We start from the raw sequence: 26,380 nt of genomic DNA on the forward strand, positions 1-26,380 counted from the left end.
CACATAACATTACTTGTTTTATTTTAAATATTATTACAATAATGCTGTGATGAGCACCACTGTCCTGGTCGTCCATTTTGAAGAGACTGGTTAATTGTCCTGAATTACGGCTGGTCCCGCACTGATTGTAAGGCAAAACGTGATTGGTTGGAGCGAGAACATGCAACGATTGGTCAGCCCCACGTGGCCGGCATCTGATTGGCTTAAGTAGAAGGTGAATGGAGTCCATGCATTTGTGGATCAGTCTGTCTTGACGCTTGAAATGTTTCAAAATCCACAAATAAGCGCAGCGATTTACAAATGCACAGAGAGCTATCCACAAATACGCGCAGCGATCTACAAATGCACAGTACGCGATTCACATATAAATGCCAGGCAAAGTTGTGTTTGTAAAATAAAAAAAATATTTGTGAGTATGTTTTTTATTGCAATTCTATTTTTTTTTTACTTGTGAATATAATTCATGTTTGTGGAACTCTAAGATTTATTTGTGGATCTCATTCTATTTATTTTGTGAATATGCTTTGTTTTTGTCAATCGCTTTACATTTATTTGTGGATCATAATGTATTTATTTGGAATTATGTAACAATTCTAACTCCATACTTTAGGGGTGACCTGAATGCGGTTCGGCGGGAGCTGAACGGTTTGGCGAAAGCCCAAAAGAAATAGGGAAGCACCCAAACAAAAGAAGGTGATTTAGCGGCGATCAGGACGTAAAGTCTTGTGTGAGCCGAAATATAGGACCATCACCCAAAGTCACAATACGATACATGTACTACAATTGAGGTTGAGCAATAGAGTGCAGAGAATTTATACTTACTAACCGCTAATACTAACTCCTAAAAAGTGGAAGATGGGGGGTTCAGTATCGAGACCTCTACCGGGGGAAACTCCCGTTGATTTTATGTACAGAAATAATCAGGGATTTTATACTGAACCATATATCAGTAATATGGCAGGATGGTCAGAAAAAAAAATAAATAAATGAAAATAAATAAATAAATTAAACCGCAAATCGAAACACCATATCCACGAGAGGGTTCATTTACAGATGAGGACATGCGGTTGGCTAAAAGTCTAGTCAAAGAGGGATGGGGCAATCCGATTTGGGATTACAACTATATGACTAAGAGTTATGGTATCTAGAAATATATGAAACAAGTTTGAGACAGGGCCCAGAGGAAAAAACACAAGTGACTGCAGTAGTAAGTAGGGTGTTGCTTATGACAAAAAGATTTATGGCTTTGACCTTTTGACCTTTCCCCTCCCCCCACTGCCCCTCCCCTCACCCACTACCCCTCCCCCACCCGGGGGTTGCCCACATGACTGCCACATGTGTCACGGACCCACGTGACTTCTATCCGGATGTGTTGACCTTGTGACCCTCTAATGACCTCCGGTTGATGGGTTTACCAGGTGTCGTGTCAACGTACGACTTAGGGGTAGTGAAATACGGTGTATGTGCGTGACCGTCCGGTGACGGGTTACAGAAATACGGCGTATGTGCGTGACCGTCCGACGACAGGAGACGAATGATGCTCTCTGAGGAATGCTTTGGTGATTTTACACAGTCTGGCCCCCCGCATCCGTTGCGGGGCGGGCATCCTTTGGGGGATCAGGTTGCGTTCCAAGGTTTGCTTAGATAAATAGGGGCCCCATCGTTTCTGCGGAAAATCAGAAAAGAGCTGTGAAATAATCACAATTTATAGTCAGCAGATGGTCTAGACCTCACTGACACTCCGTTGGCTTTCCTGACAGTCGTCACGGATGACACTACTGATGCGTCCCTTTTCAGCCCTAAGAGCATCTGTATTGTCGTGGAGGATGAATACTTGTGAGTGGTCCCACAAATCTGGCTGACTCAATTCTCCTGCTCTTTGGGTACATCTATGCACTAGATCTACAGTACCCAAAGAATCTTGAACTTACATTCACATTTATCCAAAAAGTTGTGGTGTGTCTTGAGGACAACAAACCACTGAAAGGGCGTCTACTGACGCTGAAGAATGATTTGTTCAGTGAGTGAATCATTCAGAATGGATCATTTGTTGAGCTGAGTATTGAGGAAGGTTTTTTTTTTGTTGTTGTTTTTGTTCCCCTCTTTACAAATGTAATTATTTGCCTCTTCTACCTCAGATTTAAGATGTGACAATGTTTGCCTGTTCTACCTCAGATTTAATACATTGATTGTTAATAGATACATTTCACTACATTTGACGTATTGCTAAAGTTTTTTTGTACTGAATAACGTGGGAAACGACTGTTCAATTCATGCACTACACGTTTAATGTTCTGTTGCCTAATGCCTACCTTGATGCACTACCTTGATGTTGCCATTTGAAGTACGGCACAGTAGAAACCAGTACTTTATTTGAATGTTATTTGTGTTTTTCAAGGAACAGTAAGTGCCAAAACATTTTTAAATAGTGTTAAATGGCTCCACATTCTAATAGTTGTCATTGCTGTTGAGGATGGATTATACTTAGAATCTTTTTGAATTTTATCATGAATCCTTTGTGATTTTTGTTTTTGTTTTTGTTTTTTTAATCATAATGTGAGATGGAGACCCAAAATACTGAATTTACACTCTGTAGCAATGATCACTACCAGAATATGGAGCTATTAACACTTAATGTACTTTAAAACAGATTTTGTTTTTATGGAGTCATTTCCTTTTGATTTACTTTATGACAAGCACTTTGTTTTGACTGAGCTCCTTTAATTTGTGCCTTTTAAAAAGCACATTGTGTTGAATAAAAAAAGTTGTTAAATTGGTGTCACTTTCATGTTTTCTAACATTATTAGCTGATTATAATTGTGTAGTGGGCTGACATCAGTATTTCACTTTAGAAATTATTTTGAGTGCATTTCCCACATTTTGAGTTGAAAAATATTGAAAATTTGACTGTATTTTCCACATTATTTGAGTTGAAAAATATTGAAATTTTTTAGTGAATTACTCCCCAATTATAAGTTCAGGAATATCAATAATTATAAGATAACATTGAGATAATTTAAGGCAACTGTAAATGTAATTTTTATTTTATGTAAACTTAAAACATTTAAAAACATCACTAAAAATTTTTTGTGTAATCTGTTACAAAATAATTTTTGAGTTCTGTGAACTTATTAGGGTTTACAGTGTACATTTAAGTGCTGCATTTATGATTAGAAACATTTGAATCATTGTGGATGATTTTAATATAAATATTATTAAACTGAAGAGCCAGACAGACTCATCTGAGCTTCTTCCTCCTCTGTTCCAGCTTTAAATTAAACAAAATGATCACTTGAATACTAAAGCAACATTAATCATTCAATATCACATGTTTCTAACACACATGCTGCATTATTTGATTGTAAAGTCTGAGTCTCTTCACCTGTATGGATCACATTCACACATTTATCACACATTTCTTTCTCCTCATAGACACAGTAGTGAAGCTCTTCTGTGGATCCTCACCTGATGTTTACTGCTCCTCTCAAGACCACTTCAAATTATCATATACAGCATTCATCATCTGTATCTACACTGTAAGGTGGAACAGAAGAGAAGATAACCAGAGTTTAATGTAACAAAGTACAATTTAGTTACTATATTTCAATCACATTTTTTTTTTTTAAATTGAGTAAAAAGTTACATTAAAATCCTGTAATCAGATTAATTACTGACTGTACCTGACTCTGAATATGTAATTATAAAATAGTATAATATAAAATATTTAGAACAAAAATTCCATTCTGTTTGTGTCTCTATTGAGTCACTACAAAGAGAAACACATACGAACGAGTGTCATATATAATAAACAACAAGGAAAAAATACAAATCTGATTTTGCCTCAAAACAAAAACCTTTCAGTGAAATGTTCCACTAGTTAAAGCTGTTTGTCCTCTAGTTTAAACATGTTTGTATTGGTCTCAGTAAATAACTGAAATTATTGCACAGCTCCTGGAATACTCGATTCTGATTGGTCAGTCGTGACATTCTCAGGTGTGTTATTCCCTGATAACAATCGTTGTCATTAGCAACACAGAATAACACACAGTCATACGGGTATTTGAGTCCGGCGTTTCTTTTACTTCTCTCGTATCACACCACCGCGCTCTCACTCGATTCATTCAAACACAACTGCTATTAGCTTGTGCCTCAGTTACTGACTGTATTTACCATCAAAAATGTCTGTCAACTCAAAAAGTGCCCTATTTAAGCGTATGGGGGTGATTTCTGACACAGGGTTTGTCTTTTTACAAGGTTTTCTTCTCAAATAACATTGTATGTCCTCATTTTTATTTATGTGGTGAAAAGATGTGTAATTAATGACACAACCCCAGATAGCACACGTACATTCTGTTAAAGATCACGTCAACTGGAAAACATCTGCTGTGTACAAACAGTTTTATATACATTCATACAGTGACTGTACATTATGTCTTCAATGTCCGTCTTGTCTGAACTTCCAGGTTCACAGTAGTTTGTTAGGAACTGTTTTTCTTTGTGGAAGCTTTGCGTTTAAAGAGCTAAAAAAACATTTCATCTCAAATCAATCATTTGTGTCTAATCATTCATTTATGTGGCAAGAAACAATATAATAAGTGGGATGATGCACATCCAGCCGGTTGTTATCACAGAATAAACCCCTTCAGGATGATACAAGTCCTGATCAACCTGTCGGGTTTATTCTGTGATAACAACTGGATGTCCTGGAGAGCTGGATGTACATTATACCCATGGTGTGATTTGTAGAAAAACCAGAAACGCTTTCATTCATGAAAAAATCATTGTTTCTCCAATAAACATGAGCATATTACGACAAGTCTTGTCAGAATGAAGCATGTTTCCCAGGTTTACACCGTTGAGCTGTTGCAGTTCTACCAGGGAGGAATTCACCCCGACAAATCACACCCTGATTAAACCTTACAAAAGTAATGTGATGTGTTGCTTGTCAAAGTTAAAAACACAAGAGACAGAGACATTGATCATGTGATGCTGGACGGCTGTGAGCTGAAGCTGGAATCTGCACTGATTTTACCAGCGTTTTCCTACAATCTGACCAAATCTATTTCAAACTGTAATGATTCACTATTACTGATGTCATTAATAAAGCAGGTGTTGTTGTATAAAGCTCTGACAGTGTGCTTTTGTTCTCTTTCCTCCTTTGTGTTCAACATTTTTATCAACTTTACATTTCATTCTGACACAAACCCTTTGAAATAAAGCTTGATGATAATTTGATAAACTCTTTTCACAAATATTTGAAAGTATATATTTGTTCACATATTAGAGGTAAATGAATCTCTTTAATATCAGAAAGTGAAGTTTACTCACCTCAGTTTACAGTTTGAGTCTCGTAGCACATCAATGAGCTGCTGCTTTGAGTCTCCAATCTTATTGTCTCTCAGATCAAGCTCTTTTAGAAACTGCAGTGCTTTTGTGTTTGTCAAAGACTGAGTTAAAGAAGAAACATCTGTAATTCCACAGTTATAAAGACTAGAAAGAGACAAACAGAGGAAGATCATCTTACAAACAAATCATTAAGGAGAAGAATTTTTTTCACAAATATAATGTGAACTCAGACTCATCATGAGATTTTGAGTATAAAGTGTTTTGGTTTAAACTGTTGAAGTGATTTTAATCATTTTGATTCTTGTATGTGAATGTTACTGACCTCAATCTCTCCAGTTTACAGTGTGAATCCTTCAGTACGTCACATAAGTGATTCACTCCTGTGTTTTTATTTGATTCACTCCAGACTCAGGTTCAGTTCTCTCAGGTGTGATGGGTTTGATTTCAGAGCTGAAGTCAGGATGAGACACTGTTTCTCTGTAATACTGCAATAACACAGACTGAAAACAGAAAGAGAAAAGACAATGAATCAGATCCATGTAAAGTTTATGTGTGAATAAATACATCATAAGTAAATGTCAAACAGTCAAAAAATAAATTATTTTTGCTTAATTAAATTTTACTAAAGAAAGTTTTTACAATTTAATTTATTTAATTCAAATGAAAATTGCTTAGTTGGGTCAATTTAGCTGGTTTACATTAAATGAATCTACACTAGTTTGGGTTCAGCTCAACTACATTTGTCAAACAAAATCTTGTGGGAACAAATAACTATATATTTATTTATTTATTCACTGAGGCCTAATTATTATTATTATATTAAACAAGCAGTTTCACTCATAATTATACACAATAATGAATATGAAAAAAAACTGGTGTGTGTGTAGAATGAACAATGAAATTGTTACAGAATGCTCAAAAACATCTTACTTTAGCTCATTTTAATTAAAATGAAAAAGAGGCAAAATAATTTGAGTGTACAGTCACAAACACACACAAAACACTTAAAATAAACTGAACAGTAAACTAATAACACTGTCACTGCTGTACAGTATAATGATACTAACTGTAGTTTCTCCAGCTTGAATTGTGTGTTCATCAGTAGATCACTGAGGTTTTTCACTCCAGAGTCTCCTAGTTTATTCCCACTCAGGTTCAGTTCTCTCAGGTGTGATGGGTTTGATTTCAGAGCTGAAGTCACAGCAGAACAACCTTCATCTGTCATTTCACACCATCTTAACCTGCAATGAGAGAAAGAGAGAAGACAGAAGAAAACTGTTTAAGTCAAAAGTGAAAATGTCTTCATAAAATAAAACAGAGGAAGAGTGTCTGAATACCTGCTTTGGATATACTTTGGATAATTTTTTTCACAATTTGGTCATCAAAACAAAAATAAAATCTAAAATAAAATAAAGTTGTTAATTTAAAAAATAATTTACACTTCTCATAGGTTTATGTACAATTTTCCCTGATAGAAATACAAAGAAATTTTACACTGATTGATGACTTTGAATAAACATGAGCACTGCATGTTTTAAATTAATGTATCTTTGAAGGGAAGCATCTCTCTTCAGAAATATTTCAATGGCATTTTCATTTTATCTGAAAAAAGGCAGCATTCATTAGCACAGCGCTGCTTTAAAGGGGAAACTGACACCTCTTACTGGCAGATAATGAATATGTATTTGAAGCCTAAATACAAATAAAAGGTGAATTTTAATTTATTTGTACCATTTTTTAAAAAAATATTATGTGGTTTTACAGAAGGAGATTTAATAGACTTGGCAAATTCATTTTTCAGAAGTTTGTATAGACATCTGTTGTGGGTGTTCTCTGCAATAATTCTGAGGCTTTTTGAAAATGTTGCTCATTACGATATTGTTACGGGGAGTGAATGACGAGAGGCGAGCGGATCCATGTGCGAGCTTTTATTTGGACGAGACAGATACATGGTCGTGCAGGCAGGGTCAAACAACAGTAAACAGGAGTGTAGGAGGCGAAACGAGAGAATAGTCCAGGAAGATGAGCGATAGTCCAAAAAGGCAGGCGGCTAGACAGACGTAAACGAGAAAACCAGGCGGGAGATCCAAAAACCAGGAACTAGGAATACACTAGGAAATACAATAATACAATACGACAATTCAACAATCCGTGACATCAACTGGGGAAGTCCAGGCTTTATAGGAAGCCTGATTGGTCACGGGGGCTGACGCAATCAGTGCGGTGGAGGATGGGAGATGCAGTCCGAAGTGCAACGTAATAGTCAGAGTGAAGTGGAAAGATGAGAGTGACATCTGGTGGTGAGCAGTCCGTAGGGCACCGACCAGATTCGTGACATAGCCCCCCCCCCAAGGAGCGGCTTCCAGACGCTCAAAGGAAACAACAGTCCAGGGGAGCGGTGGGGTGGGAGCGAGACAGGGCGAGGGCTGGAGGACCAGGTCCATGTGGGACGCCCAGAGATTGAGGCAGGACCGACAGAGCAGGTACCCTCCAGGGCGGGGCCAGAGGCGGAGCAAGAGCCCTCCAGGGCGGAGCCGGAGGCGCAGGAGCCCTCCAGGGCGGAGCCGGAGGCGGAGCAGGGGCCCCCCAGGGCAGAGGCGGAGCAGGGGTCCTCCAGGGCGGAGGCGGAGCAGGGGCCCTCCAGGGTGGAGCAGTAGGCGCAGGAGCCCTCCGAGGCGGAACAGGAGGCGGAGGGGCCCTCCCGGGCGGAACAGGAGGCAGAGCAGCCCTCCGGGGTGAAACAGGAATCTGCGTCACGGTCTGGGACCTGGGGAAAGCAGGGACAGAGGAGGCAGACAGAATAGGGGGAGTAGGCGCAGCAGCCCTCCGGGGCGGAACAGGAGGCGGAGCAGGGGGTGCCGCAGCCCTCCGGGGCGGAACAGGAGGCACAGCAGCCCTCCGGGGCGGAACAGGAGGCGCCGCAGCCCTCCGGGGCGGAACAGGAGGCTGCGTCATAGACTGGGACCTGGGGAGAACAGTGACAGAGGATGCAGACAGATAAAAGGGAGAAGCAGAGAGTTTAGCGATTAACGCCCCCTCCATAAGAGGTTCTACGGCAGGCGCCGACACCTCTGGAGGCATTGGCGCAGCTTCTCCGATGGGGAAGGCCTCTGGAGCAGACTTGAGACCAGACGGGACCTCTGAAGCAGGCTTGTGATCAGAGGGGAGCTCTGGGTCAGGCTGGAGACCAGACGAAAGCTCTGCAGCAGGCTTAAGATCAGAGGGGAGCTCTGGGTCAGGCTGGAGACCTGACGAAAGCTCTGGAGCAGGCTTAAGATCAGAGGGGAGTTCTGGAGCAGACTAGAGACCAGACGAGAGCTCTGCAGCAGGCTTGAGATCAGAGAGGGACTCTGGAGCAGGCTTGAGATCAGACGGGAGCTCTGGGTCAGACTGGAGACCAGATGAAAGCTCTGCAGCAGGCTTGAGATCAGAGGGGAGTTCTGGAGCAGGCTGGAGACCAGACGAGAGCTCTGCAGCAGGCTTGAGATCAGAGAGGGACTCTGGAGCAGGCTTGAGATCAGACGGGAGCTCTGGAGCAGACTGGTGAACAGACGTGGCCTCAGGGGTTGATCTGTGAACAGACGTGACCTCAGGGGCACAGTGTGCAGCCCACACACACCAGATGGCAACCGCCATTAGAGGAAGAGCAGCAGCGGGAGGTTGTGGTGGGTCCAGTACACTGGCTATCATGATAGGCCGTGATCGTGGGATATCAGACGAGGCGTGGCACGGCTCTGGAAGGTCAGACGAGACATGACAAGGCCTGCGAGGTCTGATGAAACATGGAGAGGCTCTGGGCCGTCAGGCGGGACGTGGCTTGACTCTGGGCGGTCAGACGAGACATGGTGAGGCTCTAGACAGATAGACGAGATGTGACGGGGCTCTGGAGGGTCAGACGAGGCGTGACTTGACTCTGAGCGGTCAGACGAGGCGTGACTTGACTCTGAGCGGTCAGACGAGGCGTGACTTGACTCTGAGCGGTCAGACGAGGCGTGATGGGGCTCTGAGCCGTCGGGAAGGATGTGACTTGGTTCGTGGTGACCAACTGTGACTTGACCTGCTTCGTGAAGATCAATAGTGAATTGACTTGGCTCATGAAGATCAGCCGTAACTTGACTCGGTTTGTGACGACCAGCTGTAACAGGGCTTGGTTCATGGAAATCCGCTGAAACATGACTTGACTCAGGAACAACATGACTTGATTCAGGGACAACATCCTTGGCGTCGGTGGATTTGGAAGCTTGACTGGACTTGGCAGCTTGACTGGACTTGGCAGCTTGACTGGACTTGGAGGCTACAGCCTGACTTGACTCTGGAGCAGTGGCTGAAGCTTGACTTGGCTCTGGAAAAACAGCAGCAGCTTGGCTTGGCTCATGAGGACCTGCTGTAACCTGGCTTGGCTCATGGAGATCCGCTGTAACGGGACTTGACTCCTGAACAACATGGCTTGGCTCAGGAACAACATGGCTTGACTCAGGAACAACATGGCTTGACTCAGGAACAACATGGCTTGACTCAGGAACAACATGGCTTGACTCAGGAACAACAGCTGTAACGTGACTTGACTCGTGAAGAACAGGTGTGACTTGGCTTGACTCGTTGGGAACAGCTGTGACCTGGCTTGACTTGCGGAGAACGGCAGCTTTGGCTTGACTTGACTCTGTGTCTTGACTTGACCCAGGGGTAGCCGCCGCGGCATGAAGGAGCGCCATTTTAGCTGCCCATACCGTCATTAGGGGTGAGTCCAGCACGTGGGCCATCATGACCACAGGTTCAGGAATGGCAGCCATCTTGTGGAGTGACTTAGAGGTGGCGGCCATCTTGTGGAGTGACTTGGAGGTGGCGGCCATCTTGTGCAGTGGCTCTGGCGTGGCAGCCATCTTGACAGTGCTTGGCTCGGGAAAGATGGCTGTAACTTGACTTGAGATAGGGGCGATAGCTCTGACTTGACTTGACACAGGAAACACAGCTTTAACCTGACTTGACACAGGAACAAGAGCCGTAGCTTGACTTGACACTGGAACAGCAGCTGTAGCTTGACTTTGCTTGGAAACTTGACTTGACTCAGGAAACACAGCTGCAACTTGACTTGGCTTGGAAACTTGACTTGGCTTGGAAACTTGACTTGGCTCAGGAAACACAGCTGCAACTTGACTTGACTTGACAACTCGACTTGACTCAGGAAATGCAGCTGCAACTTGACTTGACTTGGAAACTCGACTTGACTCAGGAAATGCAGCTGCAACTTTATATGGCTCTGATATGGCAGCTGTGACGTGACGGAGCTCTGTTTTTGCCGCCGTCTTGTGAACGGGCTCCGCAGTCGCCGCCATTTTGTGCACGGGCTCTGTTGTTGCTGCTTTATCATGAACGCGCTCCGACGCGGCCGCCATCTTGTGAACGGGCGCAGTTGTCGCCGCGATGAGTTGAGCGCTCTCCGCAGCCATCGCCATTGCTTGAGCGCGTTCCTGCACGGCCGCCATTTCACGAGCGATCCAGGCGGCAAACGTGTTTGTGGGATCGTGCTCCGGTGTTCTGACAATTTGTGCTACCCTGTCAGATTTTGCTACCTCCCATTAAAACAGATGGTAGCATAATTCGACAGCGAAAAATGCTACCTATCAGATTTTACTTCCAGCATGATATTAATATTGTGTGAGGCTTTATTAACGTGTACACCTACCCCAACCCTAAACATAACATTACAGTATGAAAAACACAGTGTTGGTAGCACAATCTGACAGATAGCATTATTTGTTAAAACACCAGCATGACCGCCAATCTGCGGGTGGGACGCGCGGTCGCCATTACCGCGTTGTCGCGTTCCCTCTCTGCGACCCCCACGGTGCACGGCGAACCCACACACATAAACGCAAAGTTCATGAAAGCCACAAGCGAAGAGCGCGGACCCTCGCGTCTCAGTCTCGCCTTTAACGGCTCGTTCACGCCATCACAGAATATTTCAATCTTTATACAGTCCGGGAGGGTGGAATAATTTGAGATGGAGAGAAACTCACGGGTGTATTGTTCCAGTGTGCGTGATCTCTGTTTGATCCTGCATAAAATCCTGTCTGTGTCCATATCTTCTGAATGTCCGGGGATGAAGCTGCTGGATCCTGTTGTGACGGATTGTTCTGTTACGGGGAGTGAATGACGAGAGGCGAGCGGATCCATGTGCGAGCTTTTATTTGGACGAGACAGATACATGGTCGTGCAGGCAGGGTCAAACAACAGTAAACAGGAGTGTAGGAGGCGAAACGAGAGAATAGTCCAGGAAGACGAGCGATAGTCCGAAAAGGCAGGCGGCTAGACAGACGTAAACGAGAAAACCAGGCGGGAGATCCAAAAACCAGGAACTAGGAATACACTAGGAAATACAATAATACAATACGACAATTCAACAATCCGTGACATCAACTGGGGAAGTCCGGGCTTTATAGGAAGCCTGATTGGTCACGGGGGCTGACGCAATCAGTGCGGTGGAGGATGGGAGATGCAGTCCGAAGTGCAACGTAATAGTCAGACTGAAGTGGAAAGATGAGAGTGACATCTGGTGGTGAGCAGTCCGTAGGGCACCGACCAGATTCGTGACAGATATCAGAATTATATCATAGTGAAATTAAGAAATATATTGTGATATATATGAGCAGTTTCTGATCTAATTTTTAAAATCTGAAGCAAAAACAGAAAAAAAAAACTTTATCTTTGTGAAATTATACTACATAAAAAATATCTGCAGGAAACAAAAACAGACTGAAAGCACAAATTCACTCTCTGACAGCAGGTGGTGCTGATGGAACAACAGTGATACAGAATTTCCCCAGTTACAGTAGGAAAAAAGCAGCACCAGAACAGAAATAAAACAAAAGAACTGACTGATAATTGTGTGTTTGGAGCAGAAACTGGCCAGTTACAATTTATATCAGTTCAAACGTTTTCTGCTACTAGCATTATTTGTTTTGGGCTTGGCTAAAGGAGAATATAAATCCATTTTTTTAAATAATAATTTTCCAGGACAACTACAAGATTTTTCAGGACATTTTCTATTTTCTGTCATGTTCCATGTGTTTTCCAAAACTGGAAAATTAGTCATCAATTTTCCAGGTTTTCCAGGATGCTTGGGAACCCTGTTTATATTGAACCAACTTCATTTCAAGTCAATGCTCTCAGTATCAGTATCATGTCCAGGGCTGGATTTATCTCATACTGTGACATAGGCAAAGTACATTTTTGCTGCTGGCCAGAAACCTCTTATGACCTAAACTGCTACTTTTTCAGAAATTAAAAAAAAACAAAAAAACAAAAAAACAAAAAAAAAACATGTCTTTTAATTTAATAATAAACACTGTGTCAAAGCTGGTTTGTGGCTTCACTGTATACAGATGCATTTATATGTGGGAGGAATAATAAGGTTTGACTGACACTTTGAGGAGCCAATGGAGTTACGAGGTTTAGTGGCGTCACTTACTGATCCAGGATCAGTGATTTCTGATTTAAGTCTGAGCCTCAGAAATGCTTTGGAAAATGTAGCTTTTGTTGATGTTACCGTGTTACTTGATCAAAAAAAGGTTTTTGCTACTGAAAAGATTTTTGATTCAGAAAACATTTCTGCTATTTTAAAATGAATCTGGTAACATTTTTTATGTAGCCTGTATTTATAATACATTATAAAGATATTCTTAAGGCATTATAATGAATAGGGGCTACATAGAAAGTGTTACCATGAATCTTAAGCTACTTTAATACAGTATTATTAATTCAGTCATTTTTCACCACGTCATGCATCACTGCAATCTCTAGAATAAGCTATAACAATTTAAACTCAAATTAATGTTTCATCTTGTTTCATTTATTTGACAAATAATTTTGCACCTTTATAGATCATGTTAATTGATCTATAATGAACGATCAGCAAAGTAGCCTAATAGTGAAATCTATTAACTATGCATAAAAACCTGTATTTTAAGTACCAGATATAGGTGTCATGCCATAAAATGTTTAATATGACTGACTTTATATGTAATGTGAATTTAATAAAACATTATAAGTTACTAATTAGCCTATAACACTTTCAGCGATGACTCATCTGAAATGATTGGCCATTGCATTCATAAGCTCAACAGAATTGTGTGTGATTGGTTATAATACGCAGTGCTGTAAAAACATGTATGTCTCTGGCTCAGAACCAGCTAGTGAACACGGATTTGAATTTAGCAGTTTCTGAGGGAGAGTGTTGGTCTGAGGGTGAAGAGAGTCTCTGTTATTGCGGAGTTGTAATCAATAAAAAGCATTCGCGCATGTGTGTCGTTACCCTCCAAATGTGTGAGTGCTGTGTGGATGGCAGTGTTGACAGCATCATCAGTGGACCGATTTTGCCGATATGCAAATTTTAATGAGTCTAAGGTGGCTGGAATGGTCCTTTTTACATCGGACTTGACTAGCAAACCCTGACTGTCCATCCGGGATGTCATCTGGGCTGCCATGGATTTCAGAGCCATGTACACCTCCGCCGATGACACCGTGAGTGACGTGTCCAAAATATCTTATGATTTTGGCTGATGATTGGTGCCTCAAACTGAGCGTACAGGACTCAATCAGCTCATCTGGGAGTGTGGTCTTGGTACTCATGGCTCCCTGGCTTTTCTGCTGGTTCTCTGTGTCATGTTAGGAACACGACTTTAAATGTGCCCTCCATTTTGCTGGCAAATGAAGGATACACCAGATAGATCCTTTGTAGCCAACCATATCCCAGAATTCATGGTGCTCCGGTGACAACGGGACTTTTCTTCAAACGAAATAGCGGGCGATGAATACACTTACTGTATGGTGTTTTAATGTACTCAAATAACTAGTGAAACAAATGTTAAATGAAAGTGGATAGCTTTTCACTTGTATTTCTATTTTATTTTATTTTTAAATGTAGATTTATTTTGTAGTGCTATCATACAAAATAGTCCACAATTGTTTTAGACAAACTTGATGATCCAGAAATATGATTTCTGGAGTATTTTGTACATAAGTCTTACTATGTCATGTTTTCTAACCAAGATTGCAGCCCTATCTTAATAGTTTTCATAAGTCTTTATTTGTCTCTTCTTTTAGAACAGTTCTGGAGAAAAAGGAGCTGCTGGGAAACTTAAAGAAATGAATGAAGTTGTTCTGTACATTTACTTTTGACATTGACAAGTTATTTGTAAATAAAGCAAAGTAATTTCCGTGCATTGTTTTATTTTTGCATTACAACATTATACATGTTGAAACAAAATAAAAAAAATAAAAAATAAAAAAGAATGAATTCATTAATTAACTAATTTCTAAATCACAGAAATTCCTTTTTGTATTCCTTGGACTTTTTGTATTCCTGATCAAACACGGTGGAGTAAGCATGTAGCACGGCCTGCACCTCACAGTTGGGGATCACACCTCACTCGGGACAATCCCCCAGCTCCTTGATAAGGAGGTGGAACTCTACTTAATCTCTACACAATCTCAGGATTGGATGGACCAATATTTCCTTTCTTTTGCTCTTTTTAAGAAGAAAGAGGACAACAAAATCATGTTTTTATATATATAGTGTGACAAACGCCTCCGGACTCATCAGCGTCGCCCTGGTAACAAACGCAATTCACCTGCACGCCCTCACCGCGGGCTGTTCGGTCACAGCTGAAACTAATCAACGGGCTGCTATAAAGAGAGCGCACACTGAGCATGAGACAGACTCTGGTCTTGAGCCGTATGCACCGCTTGTCTAATATTTCTCTCTGTTCCCCCAGACAGCAGCGAGTGACCGACAGCCCACGTTTCGTTTGGAGCACGTTTGGACACCCACTGACTGGAGTTGAGCACTGAAGATCACAGCCAAGCACTTCTCACCGGCTTCAACTGTTGTTTTTTCCTTTATTGTAAATAAAACCCACCCTCCGGGGACAATTTCACAGAGCCAGCCTTGTCGTGTGATTCTTCACCCCGTCACAGCGGTGGAGAATGCGGGCAGATTTGTGAAGATTCACCGGCAAGTTCACTGTTCACCCCCTAATTTTTTTTCTGTTCTGTGCACTACAGGCAGCAAGAGAACGGCGCGCCTGATCAGCCATGGAAGAAATGCTACAACGCCTCGCTGAAGCATCCACCAGCAGCAGATTGTTGAACATCTGGCCACCCGCCAGGGTCGGACGGAGGATGAAATTGCGGCCATCCGCATCTCCGCCGCCCAACGCGTGCCGTTACCTGACCCCCGCGCTCAAGCTACTCGCCTGTTGCCGAAAATGACGGCTGATGACGATGTGGAAGCGTTTTTGCAAGTTTTTGAAAACACTGCCACATGTGAGGGATGGCCGTTGGAAGACTGGGCATTGGCGCTGTTACCGCTCCTCACGGGAGAAGCGCAATGAACCTACTTTTCACTTCCACTAACGGTTGCCGAAAATTACGAGGAAGTCAAACGTGAAATTCTGGCGAGACTTGGTCTCTCTCCCATCTGTGCCGCCCAACAATTCTTCGAATGGGAATATAAGCCCCGCGTGCCAGCCCGTGCCCAGGCCGCCGAACTCAGCCACATCGCCCAGCATTGGTTGCTAGAGGGGAATCCCACCACGGCCCAGGTAGCTGAACGGGTGGTCGTCGATCGCCTCCTACGCGCCCTACCCCGATCCCACCGACAAGCGGTGGGGATGAGGAACCCTACCAGCACGCTGGAGCTTGTGGAGGCGATCGAGCTGGCGGATGCCGTCCATCACCGCGAGCCAGGAGATCGAGCGCCGCCATTTCCCCAGAGGGTGGTCCAGGAGCGACGCTCATTGGAGGGCACCTCGCGACCGATCAGCAGGCCGCCAGTTCCCTCCCCACGGGACGAACCCATGCCCAACGCGGAACCCGTTGTACCCCCGCGGACTTGGCTGGCAGGCTGCATCGTCCATCAACGGGTACCCGTAGGAGCTCCAGAAGCTGACGTAACGATTGAGGGAAAATCTTACCGGGCATTGCTGGACTCGGGCAGTACGGTCACCCTCATCCAGACATGGTTGTGTCCCCCACGTAGCGGCCACAAAAGCGTCCTACCAATTACCTGCGTGCACATGGACACCCGCCAAGTGCCGGCTCATAGAGTGACCATTTCATCGTCCCAGGGCACCTGGCCCGTAGAAGCCGGTCTGGTAAAAGACCTACCTGTGGCCGTACTGCTCGGAAGGGATTGGCCCGGGTTCGAAAGACTCCTTACGGCCACCACCCAGCCTGTCAGCTCCAGAGGGAACTGGCGAAAGTGAAGAAAACCTCAGGGACCCTGCCGCCGTCCAGCCCTCCTTGCCTCCAACAGCGGGAGAGATGGTGAGTCCCTCTCCCAAAATACTTAGCGTTTTTTTGATGTGTTCCAACAGGCTGCGGGAGGGGGCTCGTTTGCCAAGGAACAACGGGAGGATGACTGCCTCAAACACTGCTGGTCACAAGTACGCGTTGTGGATGGAAAAGACGTCCTCCCCCGGCCCCATCCTCTTCCACACTTTGTCGTTGAGAACGGCCTGCTGTATTGTGTCGCCCAGCGGAGGGGGGAGGAAAAGAAGTTACTTGTAGTGCCGCGGGTATTGTGTATTTTCAAAATATATTATGGTATTTTACTCAATATGATATTATTTTACTTAAACATATAATGTATGGTCACAACAGCAATCAATAGACTGATCAAAATGTTGATTGTTATAATACTGGATGTCTTAACACAGATTGACAGTCTCATGTGTATTCTGTTGGGCAGTACTGGTGATTTTCACTGGATCATATCAGTGAACTTAAGTGAACTCATGAACTTTGGGTAACTTCCAATTTATGATGTATGCCCCATGTGACCACCTCCAACCATTTGGAGATGGGTCATTTTTAATTGGGTTGGAGGAGTCAAGATCATCGTGACCGAGATAACCAAACTCCACCATTGAAGATGGGCCAGGTGGGCTCACCAAAACAGATAGGAGTAACCGGAATTACCAATTTTGGTAAGCGTGGATGGGTATAAATATGGATGCCCGGACAGACAAAGATTTAGATGCGGTGACCGTTATCTCGGCTTTGTTGACATCTGGAACTCTGCTTCTCGAGCCTTATTGACTTCATTGAGAAAATTTATCAACTTTGCTCCACAACACGGGCAAAAACAGAGACCATCTTGGAACTAGCCCACGCACACCCCATGGCAGGTCATCTGGGAGCAGCCAACACCACGCAATGCATCCACGATCGCTTTCACTGGCCCGGCCTGGAGGCCGAGGTGAGACGGTTTTGCCAGGCCTGCCCAACCTGCCAAATCACTGCACCCAAGACTCCTCCCCCCAGCCCACTCATTCCGCTGCCCGTCATCGAGGTGCCCTTTGACCGGATCGGAATGGACATTGTGGGGCCGTTGCCTAAGTCTGCCCGGGGCCACGAACACATCCTGGTGAGCAGTCCCCCTGCGGAAAGCCACCGCGAAGAACATCGCTCAGGAGCTGTTTCTGCTGGCCAGCCGAGTCGGCATCCCCTCGGAGATCCTGACTGACCAGGGAACCCCATTCGTGTCCCAGCTGATGGCGGACCTCTGCAGGCTGCTGAGGGTGAAACAGTTGAGGACTACAGTCTACCACCCTCAAATGGACGGCCTCGTGGAAAGATTTAATCAGACCCTTAAGCAGATGCTCAGACGTGTGGCGGCGGAGGATAGACGGGACTGGGACCTCATGATCCCCTATGTGCTCTTCGACATCCGCGAGGTATCCCAGGCCTCAACTGGTTTCACCCCCTTTGAGCTCCTATCCGGCCGTCAACCGCGAGGGCTCCTAGACATGGCCAAGGAAGCTTGGGAGCAGCAGCCTGCCCCTCATCGCACGGTAATTGAACACGTCCGCCAGATGAGGGAACGGATAGATTGAGTGATGCCATTAGTCCGGGAACATCTCTGCAAAGCCCAACAAGCGCAGCAACGCCACTATAACAGGGCAGCCCAACCACGGGAGTTCCAGCCGGGAGATCGCATTATGGTCCTGGTCCCCAGCTCGGCCTGTAAGTTCCTAGCCTCCTGGCAGGGTCCATACACAGTACTGGAAAAACTCGGTCCCGTCACGTACCGTGTGAGACAGCCTGGGAAAAGGCAGACGGAGCAGCTATATATACCTCTTATTTTCTATATATTCTCTATATAAACTTTCTAAAGAAGTGGGTGGGGACTCGGGACCAGCTCGCCACCCTTAGTCTCACCGAAACCGTGGTTATCAACCCACATCTCTCGGCTGCCCAGAAGACGGAACTGCAGCACCTGGTCAGTCAGTTCACGGATGTGTTCTCCTCACAACCCGGGCAGACCAACGTTGTCCAACACGACATCCGAACCCCTCCTGGAGTCATCGTTAGGCAACGGCCCTACCGAGTCCCGGAGGCTCGTCGGCAGGCTATTGAGGAGGAAGTCCAACAAATGCTAAAGTTGGGGGTAATCGAACCATCCCGGGGTCCCTGGTCCAGCCCCATTGTAATGGTACCTAAGCCGGACAGCACTCTCCGCTTCTGCAATGACTTCCGCCGCCTGAATGAAGTCTCCGAGTTGGACGGCTACCCCATGCCTCGGGTTGACGAGCTGCTGGACCGCCTGGGGAGGGCCCGGTACATCATGACGCTCGATCTTACAAAAGGCTACTGGCAGGTACCCCTTTCCGAAACTGCTAAACCAAAAACTGCTTTTTCTACCCCCAGTGGCCACTGGCAGTACCGGACTCTCCCCTTCGGCCTCCACGGGGCCCCCGCAATGTTCCAACGGATGATGGACATCGTCTTGCGGCCTCATCAAGCTTATGCGGCGGCTTACCTGGATGACGTGGTGGTCCACTCAGAGGCATGGGAGGGACATCTGGTTCGTCTGCGGAGGGTGCTCTCGGAGCTCCGGCGGGCTGGACTCACCGGCAACCCCCGCAAATGCCATCTAGCGTTCTCCGAGGCGAAGTACCTGGGCTTTCAGGTCGGACGCGGGCTCATCCGCCCCCAAGAGAAAAAAGTTGAAGCCGTCCACAATGCTCCCAGGCCCCAAACAAAGTCCCAGGTACGAGCCTTTTTGGGGTTGGCGGGGTATTGCCGTTGTTTTATCCCCAACTTCTCCTCTTTAGCCGCCCCTCTGACAGACCTGACCAGGAAGGGGCAACCGGAGAAAGTATGCTGGACAACCCCAGCTGAAGAAGCGTTCACCCAGATCAAGACGGCAGTCACGTCCTCACCCGTACTCCGCGCCCCGGATTTCAGCTGCCCCTTCCTGCTGCAGACGGATGCCTCCGACACAGGATTAGGAGCCGTCCTGTCCCAAATCCAGGAGGGCGAGGAGCATCCGGTAATCTACATCAGCAGAAAGCTGTCCCCAACCGAGAGAAGGTACGTCACTGTCGAAAAGGAGGACCTGGCCATCAAGTGGGCAGTCCTGGAGCTGAGATACTACCTGCTAGGATGCAAGTTCACCCTGGTGACCGACCACGCGCCCCTGCAATGGATGGTCCACGCCAAAGACACCAATGCCAGGGTGACTCGCTGGTTCCTAGCGCTCCAGGACTTCAACTTTGAAGTACACCATCGTGCCGGGGCAGCCCACGCCAATGCAGATGGACTCTCTCGGATCTGGGCAGCTTATGCAGGTCTGTCAGGGGTCATTCCCCACCCACCCCTAATTTCACCCGTACTCTCTCCATATGAGGCATGAGACATGAGCATGAGATAGACTCCGGTCTTGAGCCGTATGCACCGCTTGTCTAATATTTCTCTCTGTTCCCCCAGACAGCAGCGAGTGACCGACAGCCCAAATTTCGTTTGGAGCACGTTTGGACACCCACTGACTGGAGCTGAGCACTGAAGATCACAGCCAAGCACTTCTCACCGGCTTCAACTGTTGTTTTTTCCTTTATTGTAAATAAAACCCACCCTCCGGGGACAATTTCACCGAGCCAGCCTTGTCGTGTGATTCTTCACCCCGTCACAATATATATATGAAGAGTTTCGTTGCAAAACGAGATATATCCATTTTGAGAAATGTTGGTTATTTGACATTATTATTTAAGACATGGACAGTCAAGTTCATTCACAATTTTTGTACATTAAACTATTACTTGAGCTCAGTGAAGGCCAGGGACACAATATTTTTCAAATCCAGGATATTTTTTATTTAATTTTATGTCCATAAATAGTTCATAAATAAGTCAAAAACCATGCCAAAATGCAACATATTTATCTTAACATTGTCAAACATCTTAAATTGGTTAAAAAAACAATACATCATAAATATATGGAATAGTATATACAAATATTGATTAATAATAATAAGATTCTGAGTTAGTTTTGGCCAGAACATACACAACATAACATATAACTTTTTTTTTTTTTTTTTTTTTTTTTGCAAAACGCTATAAATGTAGCCTACGTGACTGACAGCTCGCCTACAGTATAAACAATTAAATGGTAAACGTTTTTTAGTTAGCCTATTGAATCCTCTTTTTAAAAATATATGTTTTTTGTTTTGATATTATCGTTAAATCAATGAGCAAACTCGGAGCACTTCACCGGCATTGACTCTCTTCCCAGGGGATGCTGCGCTCGCGTGAACCTGACGTCTGTCCTAACCACCGCAGATTGATTGATTTTAGCTTATTTCGCTGTCCAGCTCAGTCCTCTTTGCTCATCCGATATTTCCTATTTCTTGTTTGTATTTTCGTGCTCTTGTCGTCGTTGATTGGACCCGCAAACCGAAGCGTACAGTATCTGCGCGCTGCTGCCAATAGGTATCTAAAACGTCACCCGTAGTGTAGTGTTCATGTGAAATGTAGGACGGAGGGGACAAACGACCCAGAGCGTCTCTGACATGATTTGCATGATTGGCTCATGCTTCACCGGCCAAACTGGCTGGTAAGTTTTTATCAATACCCGGCAAAATGATTTTTAACCCGCATTTGGCGGGTTGGCGGGTGTTAATTTCGAAATCTGGTTATATCGCACTTTGTAAAGAAACTGGTCTGGCGGATATCGCGTTGTGAAAAAATACATTTTATAGTAGGCCTAAAATGTACATTCTTAAATTGTATTAATGGCAGCAATTCACACATAGATTAAGGTACGTCTGAACAGTGATTTCCAATAATAAAATCCAAATGTCAAAAAATGGCGTTTATCGCGTTTTGCAACCAAACTCTTCATATATATATATATATATATATATATATATGCATCAGACTGCATGATGTATTTTTTTAGAATAACAAATAAAAAAAATAAAATAAAAAAATAAAATAAAATAACATATTAAAAATAACAGACTCAGTGTTCAAGTGTATTAGTTACTATTGGACAAAGTGTAACGGCTAACTTGGATCACGTGTCCCTTAATAACCAATCACATTACAGCACTGGCGTCACTGAATTTCAGTCAGAATTGTGCGACACTCAATCGCTGTTTACGAATACCATAGGAATGAATGAGAAGTGCCGTAAACTGAATCCCACCTATCACAAAAAGTCAGGGACTTCTCTTATGTAACGGGGGTTTTAGCCCGTTGTGTAGGGGAAAATGAATAACGGCTGCCCTGGCAGTTCGGATAGCGAAAGGATCTTAGTCCCCGTTCTCCAAGCTTTTTAGTCTCTTTACACACTTATGTATGTATGTGGTTCCTCACCTTATTGTGTTGTGACACCAAAGACCGACAAGGGTAGGCTTCAGGTTTACACGGTAGCCTCCTGAAGTAATTTGCATATGTGAAAATACTGTCTGATATGCCCCTCCCTTCCCGGATCTAATAAAGTGAGTGAGACTCCCCTACTCCCTGACAGCTTTCCACAAAAAGATACACTATAGATAGGTGCAAAAGGAAATAAGATTTATTCTTTTAGATTTCCTTTTCCTATGATTACTTATTCTCACTGTTTGAGCAATCAAGTAAATAACAAAAGAATAAAAGGGTTTACAGTTGTTGTGTTGTCTTTTGAAATCACACTATCACCTTTCAATACAACAGTTGAAACGTTTACTTACAGTATGAGAAATCCCCTTTCAAACGTCAAAATGAAACACTTCCAATTTGTCAATGTGTAAACTCACCAATTTTCAGTTTCAAATGATCACCTTCGAATAATCACATTTGAAAAATACAACAAATAAATAAATTAAAGCATTCACAAAGAAATCTCACTTTAAGATGAGCACTTATATGAGACGTCCTTTCTTTAAACGTTTACTCACAGTTCTGTAGTGCACTTGAATTACCACAGTTCACTTATCAGTTCAGTCATCCAAAAAAAATGGGGAAAATGAAGAAAAATAACAAATAATGAATTGGAGTGCGTTGTCTGGACGTGGGGTGCGTTGAAATAAGCTGAAGATCACGTAGCTGAAGTGGTTAACTTTAAAAATTCACTCAACTTTGTAGAGACGTTCCACAGATGAAATGTATATTAAAAAAAAACAGAATTAAACTGGAGACGAGATGAATCAAATTGAGATGTCACTTGGAGGGCAGGGCAACAAAACAATCTGCAAACTTGAATCTTCTAAAAGTTACGTCTCTGCATCAACCTTATCTTACAGCGGTCGCAGTCTCATACTTGCGGGAGCTCAAATACACGCGAATAGTCCCCGTTGAAAGTTACTTCTTGGCGCTGCCTTCAATCAAAACACGAGACATGCAAACTGCAGCAAAATAAATACGTTACCAGTCTATTCGGATGACGAGAATCAGGCGGGGTTTGCACTTTAAGCGTATTCACAGTTTTCGTGGCCCTTACTTTATATTACTGCGTTACTAACAGCTAACGCGAACCACGAACCTAAACAGAGATAAACTATTTTCTACTATTAGCGCGAGTCCCTGTCAACACTTTCACTTTGTGCTGTCGTTCTTTATCCGACGTAAGCTTCGATAATCTTCCGTTGAAGCAACTTTATCGAATGAGCTTCCCATAAACGACACGGCACGACACTCACTTCTATGTGCGACACACTCATATATAGCGCTCTTCTAATCCCCTCTTCTTCGGCTCTCTCCGCTGCTCTTTTGGCACGCACAAAAACTGGATCACTCGTCAAAATAAAAGTACCTTCAAAAATTAATCACTTCTTTAAACGAGTATATATATATTTATATATCCGTCACACTTATAAAACTGTTAGTTCAATCCAAAAGTATTGTTTAGTGTAAAACATGTTGAAGACTCTTTATTCCACACTTTAACAGTTTTACTTACTGGATGAGCTCGTTTAAGAAGCTTCTGTAGACATCGTTAGATACTATAAAGTGTTTTGGTTTAAACTGTTGAAGTGATTTTAATCATTTTGATTCTTGTATGTGAATGTTACTGACCTCAGTCTCTCCAGTTTACAGTGTGAATCCTTCAGTACGTCACATAAGTGATTCACTCCTGTGTTTGTTATTTGATTCTCACTCAGGTTCAGTTCTCTCAGGTGTGATGGGTTTGATTTCAGAGCTGAAGTCAGGATGAGACACTGTTCCTCTGTAATTCTGCATCCACACAGACTGAAAACAGAAAGAGAAAAGACAATGAATCAGATCTATGATGCATCATGAACAAATGTCATACATTCACTAATAAACCAGCAAAATCATGGAAACTTCTAATATATGAATGAACAAACCAAGAGAGGAGTATTTGAAGAGACTAGTTACAATCCAAGTCTGGACCCTCAGTCAACAAATAAGTCATTAAAAATGGAAATTAATATGTAGAATCAATATAGAAACAATAGTAAAATTAACAACATTGAATGGTCTATTTTTAGATTTCAATTAAAAGAAAATCATTGAATCAATCAAATTAAATATTTTTTTAAATATTTTTTAAAGCCATTTTACAGTGTGGTTTCAATTTCTAACTATTGTCACAAATATACTAAATATACAGACACAGTTATTAAAACATCAGCTCGGAAGGCTTTTATTAAACAATAAAACAAAGTGTCTAAATTATTACAAAAAGATGTCCAAAACAAAAGGGGGATCTGGTGTTTACAGATACACATAAAAACATTGAATTCCTGAATCTTTGTTCCAAATGGGAAATGCCAGGAAAGTGCAGCACTGGAAATGATGTGACAAGAGTCCAGCGGTCTTAAACTAAACAGTGAACTTTAATCTCACTGTCACTGCTGTACAGTATAATGATACTAACTCTAGTTTCTCCAGCTTGAATTGTGTGTTCATCAGTAGATCACTGAGGTTTTTCACTCCAGAGTCTCCTAGTTTATTCTCACTCAGATTCAGTTCTCTCAGGTGTGATGGGTTTGATTTCAGAGCTGAAGTCAGGATGAGACACTGTTCCTCTGTAATACTGCATCCACGCAGACTGAAAACAGAAAGAGAAAAGACAATGAATCAGACAAGTGTCAAGTTCATGTGAGTAAATTCATCATGTGTTAACACCATACAATGTAATAATTAAAACATTGCCAAAAACATTATATGACCATAAACAAGAACAGAAGGAAAAAAAAGATTAACAAAGTTGATAAGGATCTAGGATCAACTATAGAACTACTTAAAAATAACATTAAAATGTGAAAATTGTGTTTAAATGTGAGAAGTCAAGAAAATGCTGTTTTTGAATTTCTATTTACCTAAAGACATTTTAAATCTACATTTCCCTTACTAACAAAAAATTTTTTTTGAAATATACTATTAGTCCAGTATAAATCTAACTGTCAGAAATATCTACTGTCATTTAACAATTAATTTTTTTGCTGTCATTTGTTTTATTTAGTTATAAAGATATTTAGATTCAGCAAGTTTCATGCTGCTTTTACAGATACACATAAAAACATTGTAAACCTGAATCTTTCACAGATGGAGAAATGCCAGAAAATGCAGCACTCAAATGAATTTCAAGAGCCCAGCGGACTTAAATTAAACAGTGAACTTTAATCTCACTGTCACTGCTGTACAGTATAATGATACTAACTCTAGTTTCTCCAGCTTGAATTGTGTGTTCATCAGTAGATCACTGAGGTTTTTCACTCCAGAGTCTCCTAGTTTATTCCAGCTCAGGTTCAGTTCTCTCAGGTGTGATGGGTTTGATTTCAGAGCTGAAGTCACAGCAGAACAACCTTCATCTGTCATTTCACAGCTGCTTAACCTGCAATGGCAAAAACAGCATAAAATAAGAAAAGAAAATATCATCATTATTATTATGTTTCCTGATTCTTGTATGTGAATGTTACTGAGCTCAATCTCTCCAGTTTACAGTGTGAATCCTTCTGTGTTTTTATTTGATTCAAACTAAGGTTTAGGATCTATGATGATCATAATATTGAAGAGGCATTTAGTTTCTAATAGTTTGTTTTGAGTCACGTTAGTTTTGTATGAGGGCAGGCACTGCTTCTTTTACTTTTACTTTATTTTATTTAATGCCTCCATTCTTTATTCTCTAATGAAAGGCTGATTTCTGCATTTACACACTTACTATAAAAAAAAAAAAACAGTGCACTGCTTTCAACAATATAACTTCAGACCTGTTGTCTTAAAATAAATAAACTTTAACTGTACTAACCCTAGTTTCTCCAGCTTGAATTGTGTGTTCATCAGTAGATCACTGAGGTTTTTCACTCCAGAGTCTCCTAGTTTATTCCTGCTCAGGTTCAGTTCTCTCAGGTGTGATGGGTTTGATTTCAGAGCTGAAGTCAGGATGAGACACTGTTTCTCTGTAATTCTGCATCTACACAGACTGAAGACAGAAAGAGAAAAGACAATGAATCAGATCTATGATGATCAACTTACTATTGTGTTTTTCATCTTCGTTTGCTGACAAATAAACAGTGATATCTGTGTGCAGGTAACATGAAGAAAGACTACACATAGTTCATTTAAACATACTACAAACTACACAAAAGTTACAAATGTATGAAAAGTTTGAAAATCAGCAAAATTACCCATTAAGATGTGAGCTATTTATCCAAGTTATGAGGTTTTACTTGATAACATTAACTACATTAGTTAACATGAACTGATGATGAACAACTAGTACAGCATTTAATAACATTAAAGTT

At 42.8% G+C, this 26,380-nt stretch overlaps 1 protein-coding gene across 1 annotated transcript; it reads right to left on the minus strand.

The window, feature by feature from the left end:
- Positions 1-3,415: 3,415 nt before the first annotated feature.
- LOC127162018 (ribonuclease inhibitor) lies at positions 3,416-26,085 on the minus strand. The gene is made up of 7 exons (XM_051104792.1): positions 25,885-26,085; positions 25,297-25,470; positions 24,511-24,684; positions 23,685-23,858; positions 6,414-6,587; positions 5,329-5,490; positions 3,416-3,534 (listed from the first exon to the last, which is right to left on the minus strand). Exons 1-7 carry the CDS (start codon positions 25,914-25,916, stop codon positions 3,504-3,506), a joined length of 921 nt encoding a protein of 306 aa, XP_050960749.1. The 5' UTR covers positions 25,917-26,085; the 3' UTR covers positions 3,416-3,503.
- Between the last annotated feature and the right edge of the window lie 295 nt (positions 26,086-26,380).

This window comes from Labeo rohita, unplaced genomic scaffold (genome assembly GCF_022985175.1).
Source record: "Labeo rohita strain BAU-BD-2019 unplaced genomic scaffold, IGBB_LRoh.1.0 scaffold_802, whole genome shotgun sequence".
Classification (NCBI taxonomy): domain Eukaryota; kingdom Metazoa; phylum Chordata; class Actinopteri; order Cypriniformes; family Cyprinidae; genus Labeo; species Labeo rohita.

Excerpts from the sequence above, each read along its gene's own strand:
- LOC127162018 (XM_051104792.1), bottom strand. The coding sequence starts at position 25,916 with ATGAACACACAATTCAAGCTGGAGAAACTAGG. Across the intron at positions 24,685-25,296 it reads TTCAAGCTGGAGAAACTAGA|TCTGCGTGGATGCAGTATTA; the intron begins GTTAGTATCATT and ends TTCTGTTTTCAG. Across the intron at positions 6,588-23,684 it reads TGTAAACTGGAGAGACTGAG|GTTAAGATGGTGTGAAATGA; the intron begins GTCAGTAACATT and ends CTCTCATTGCAG.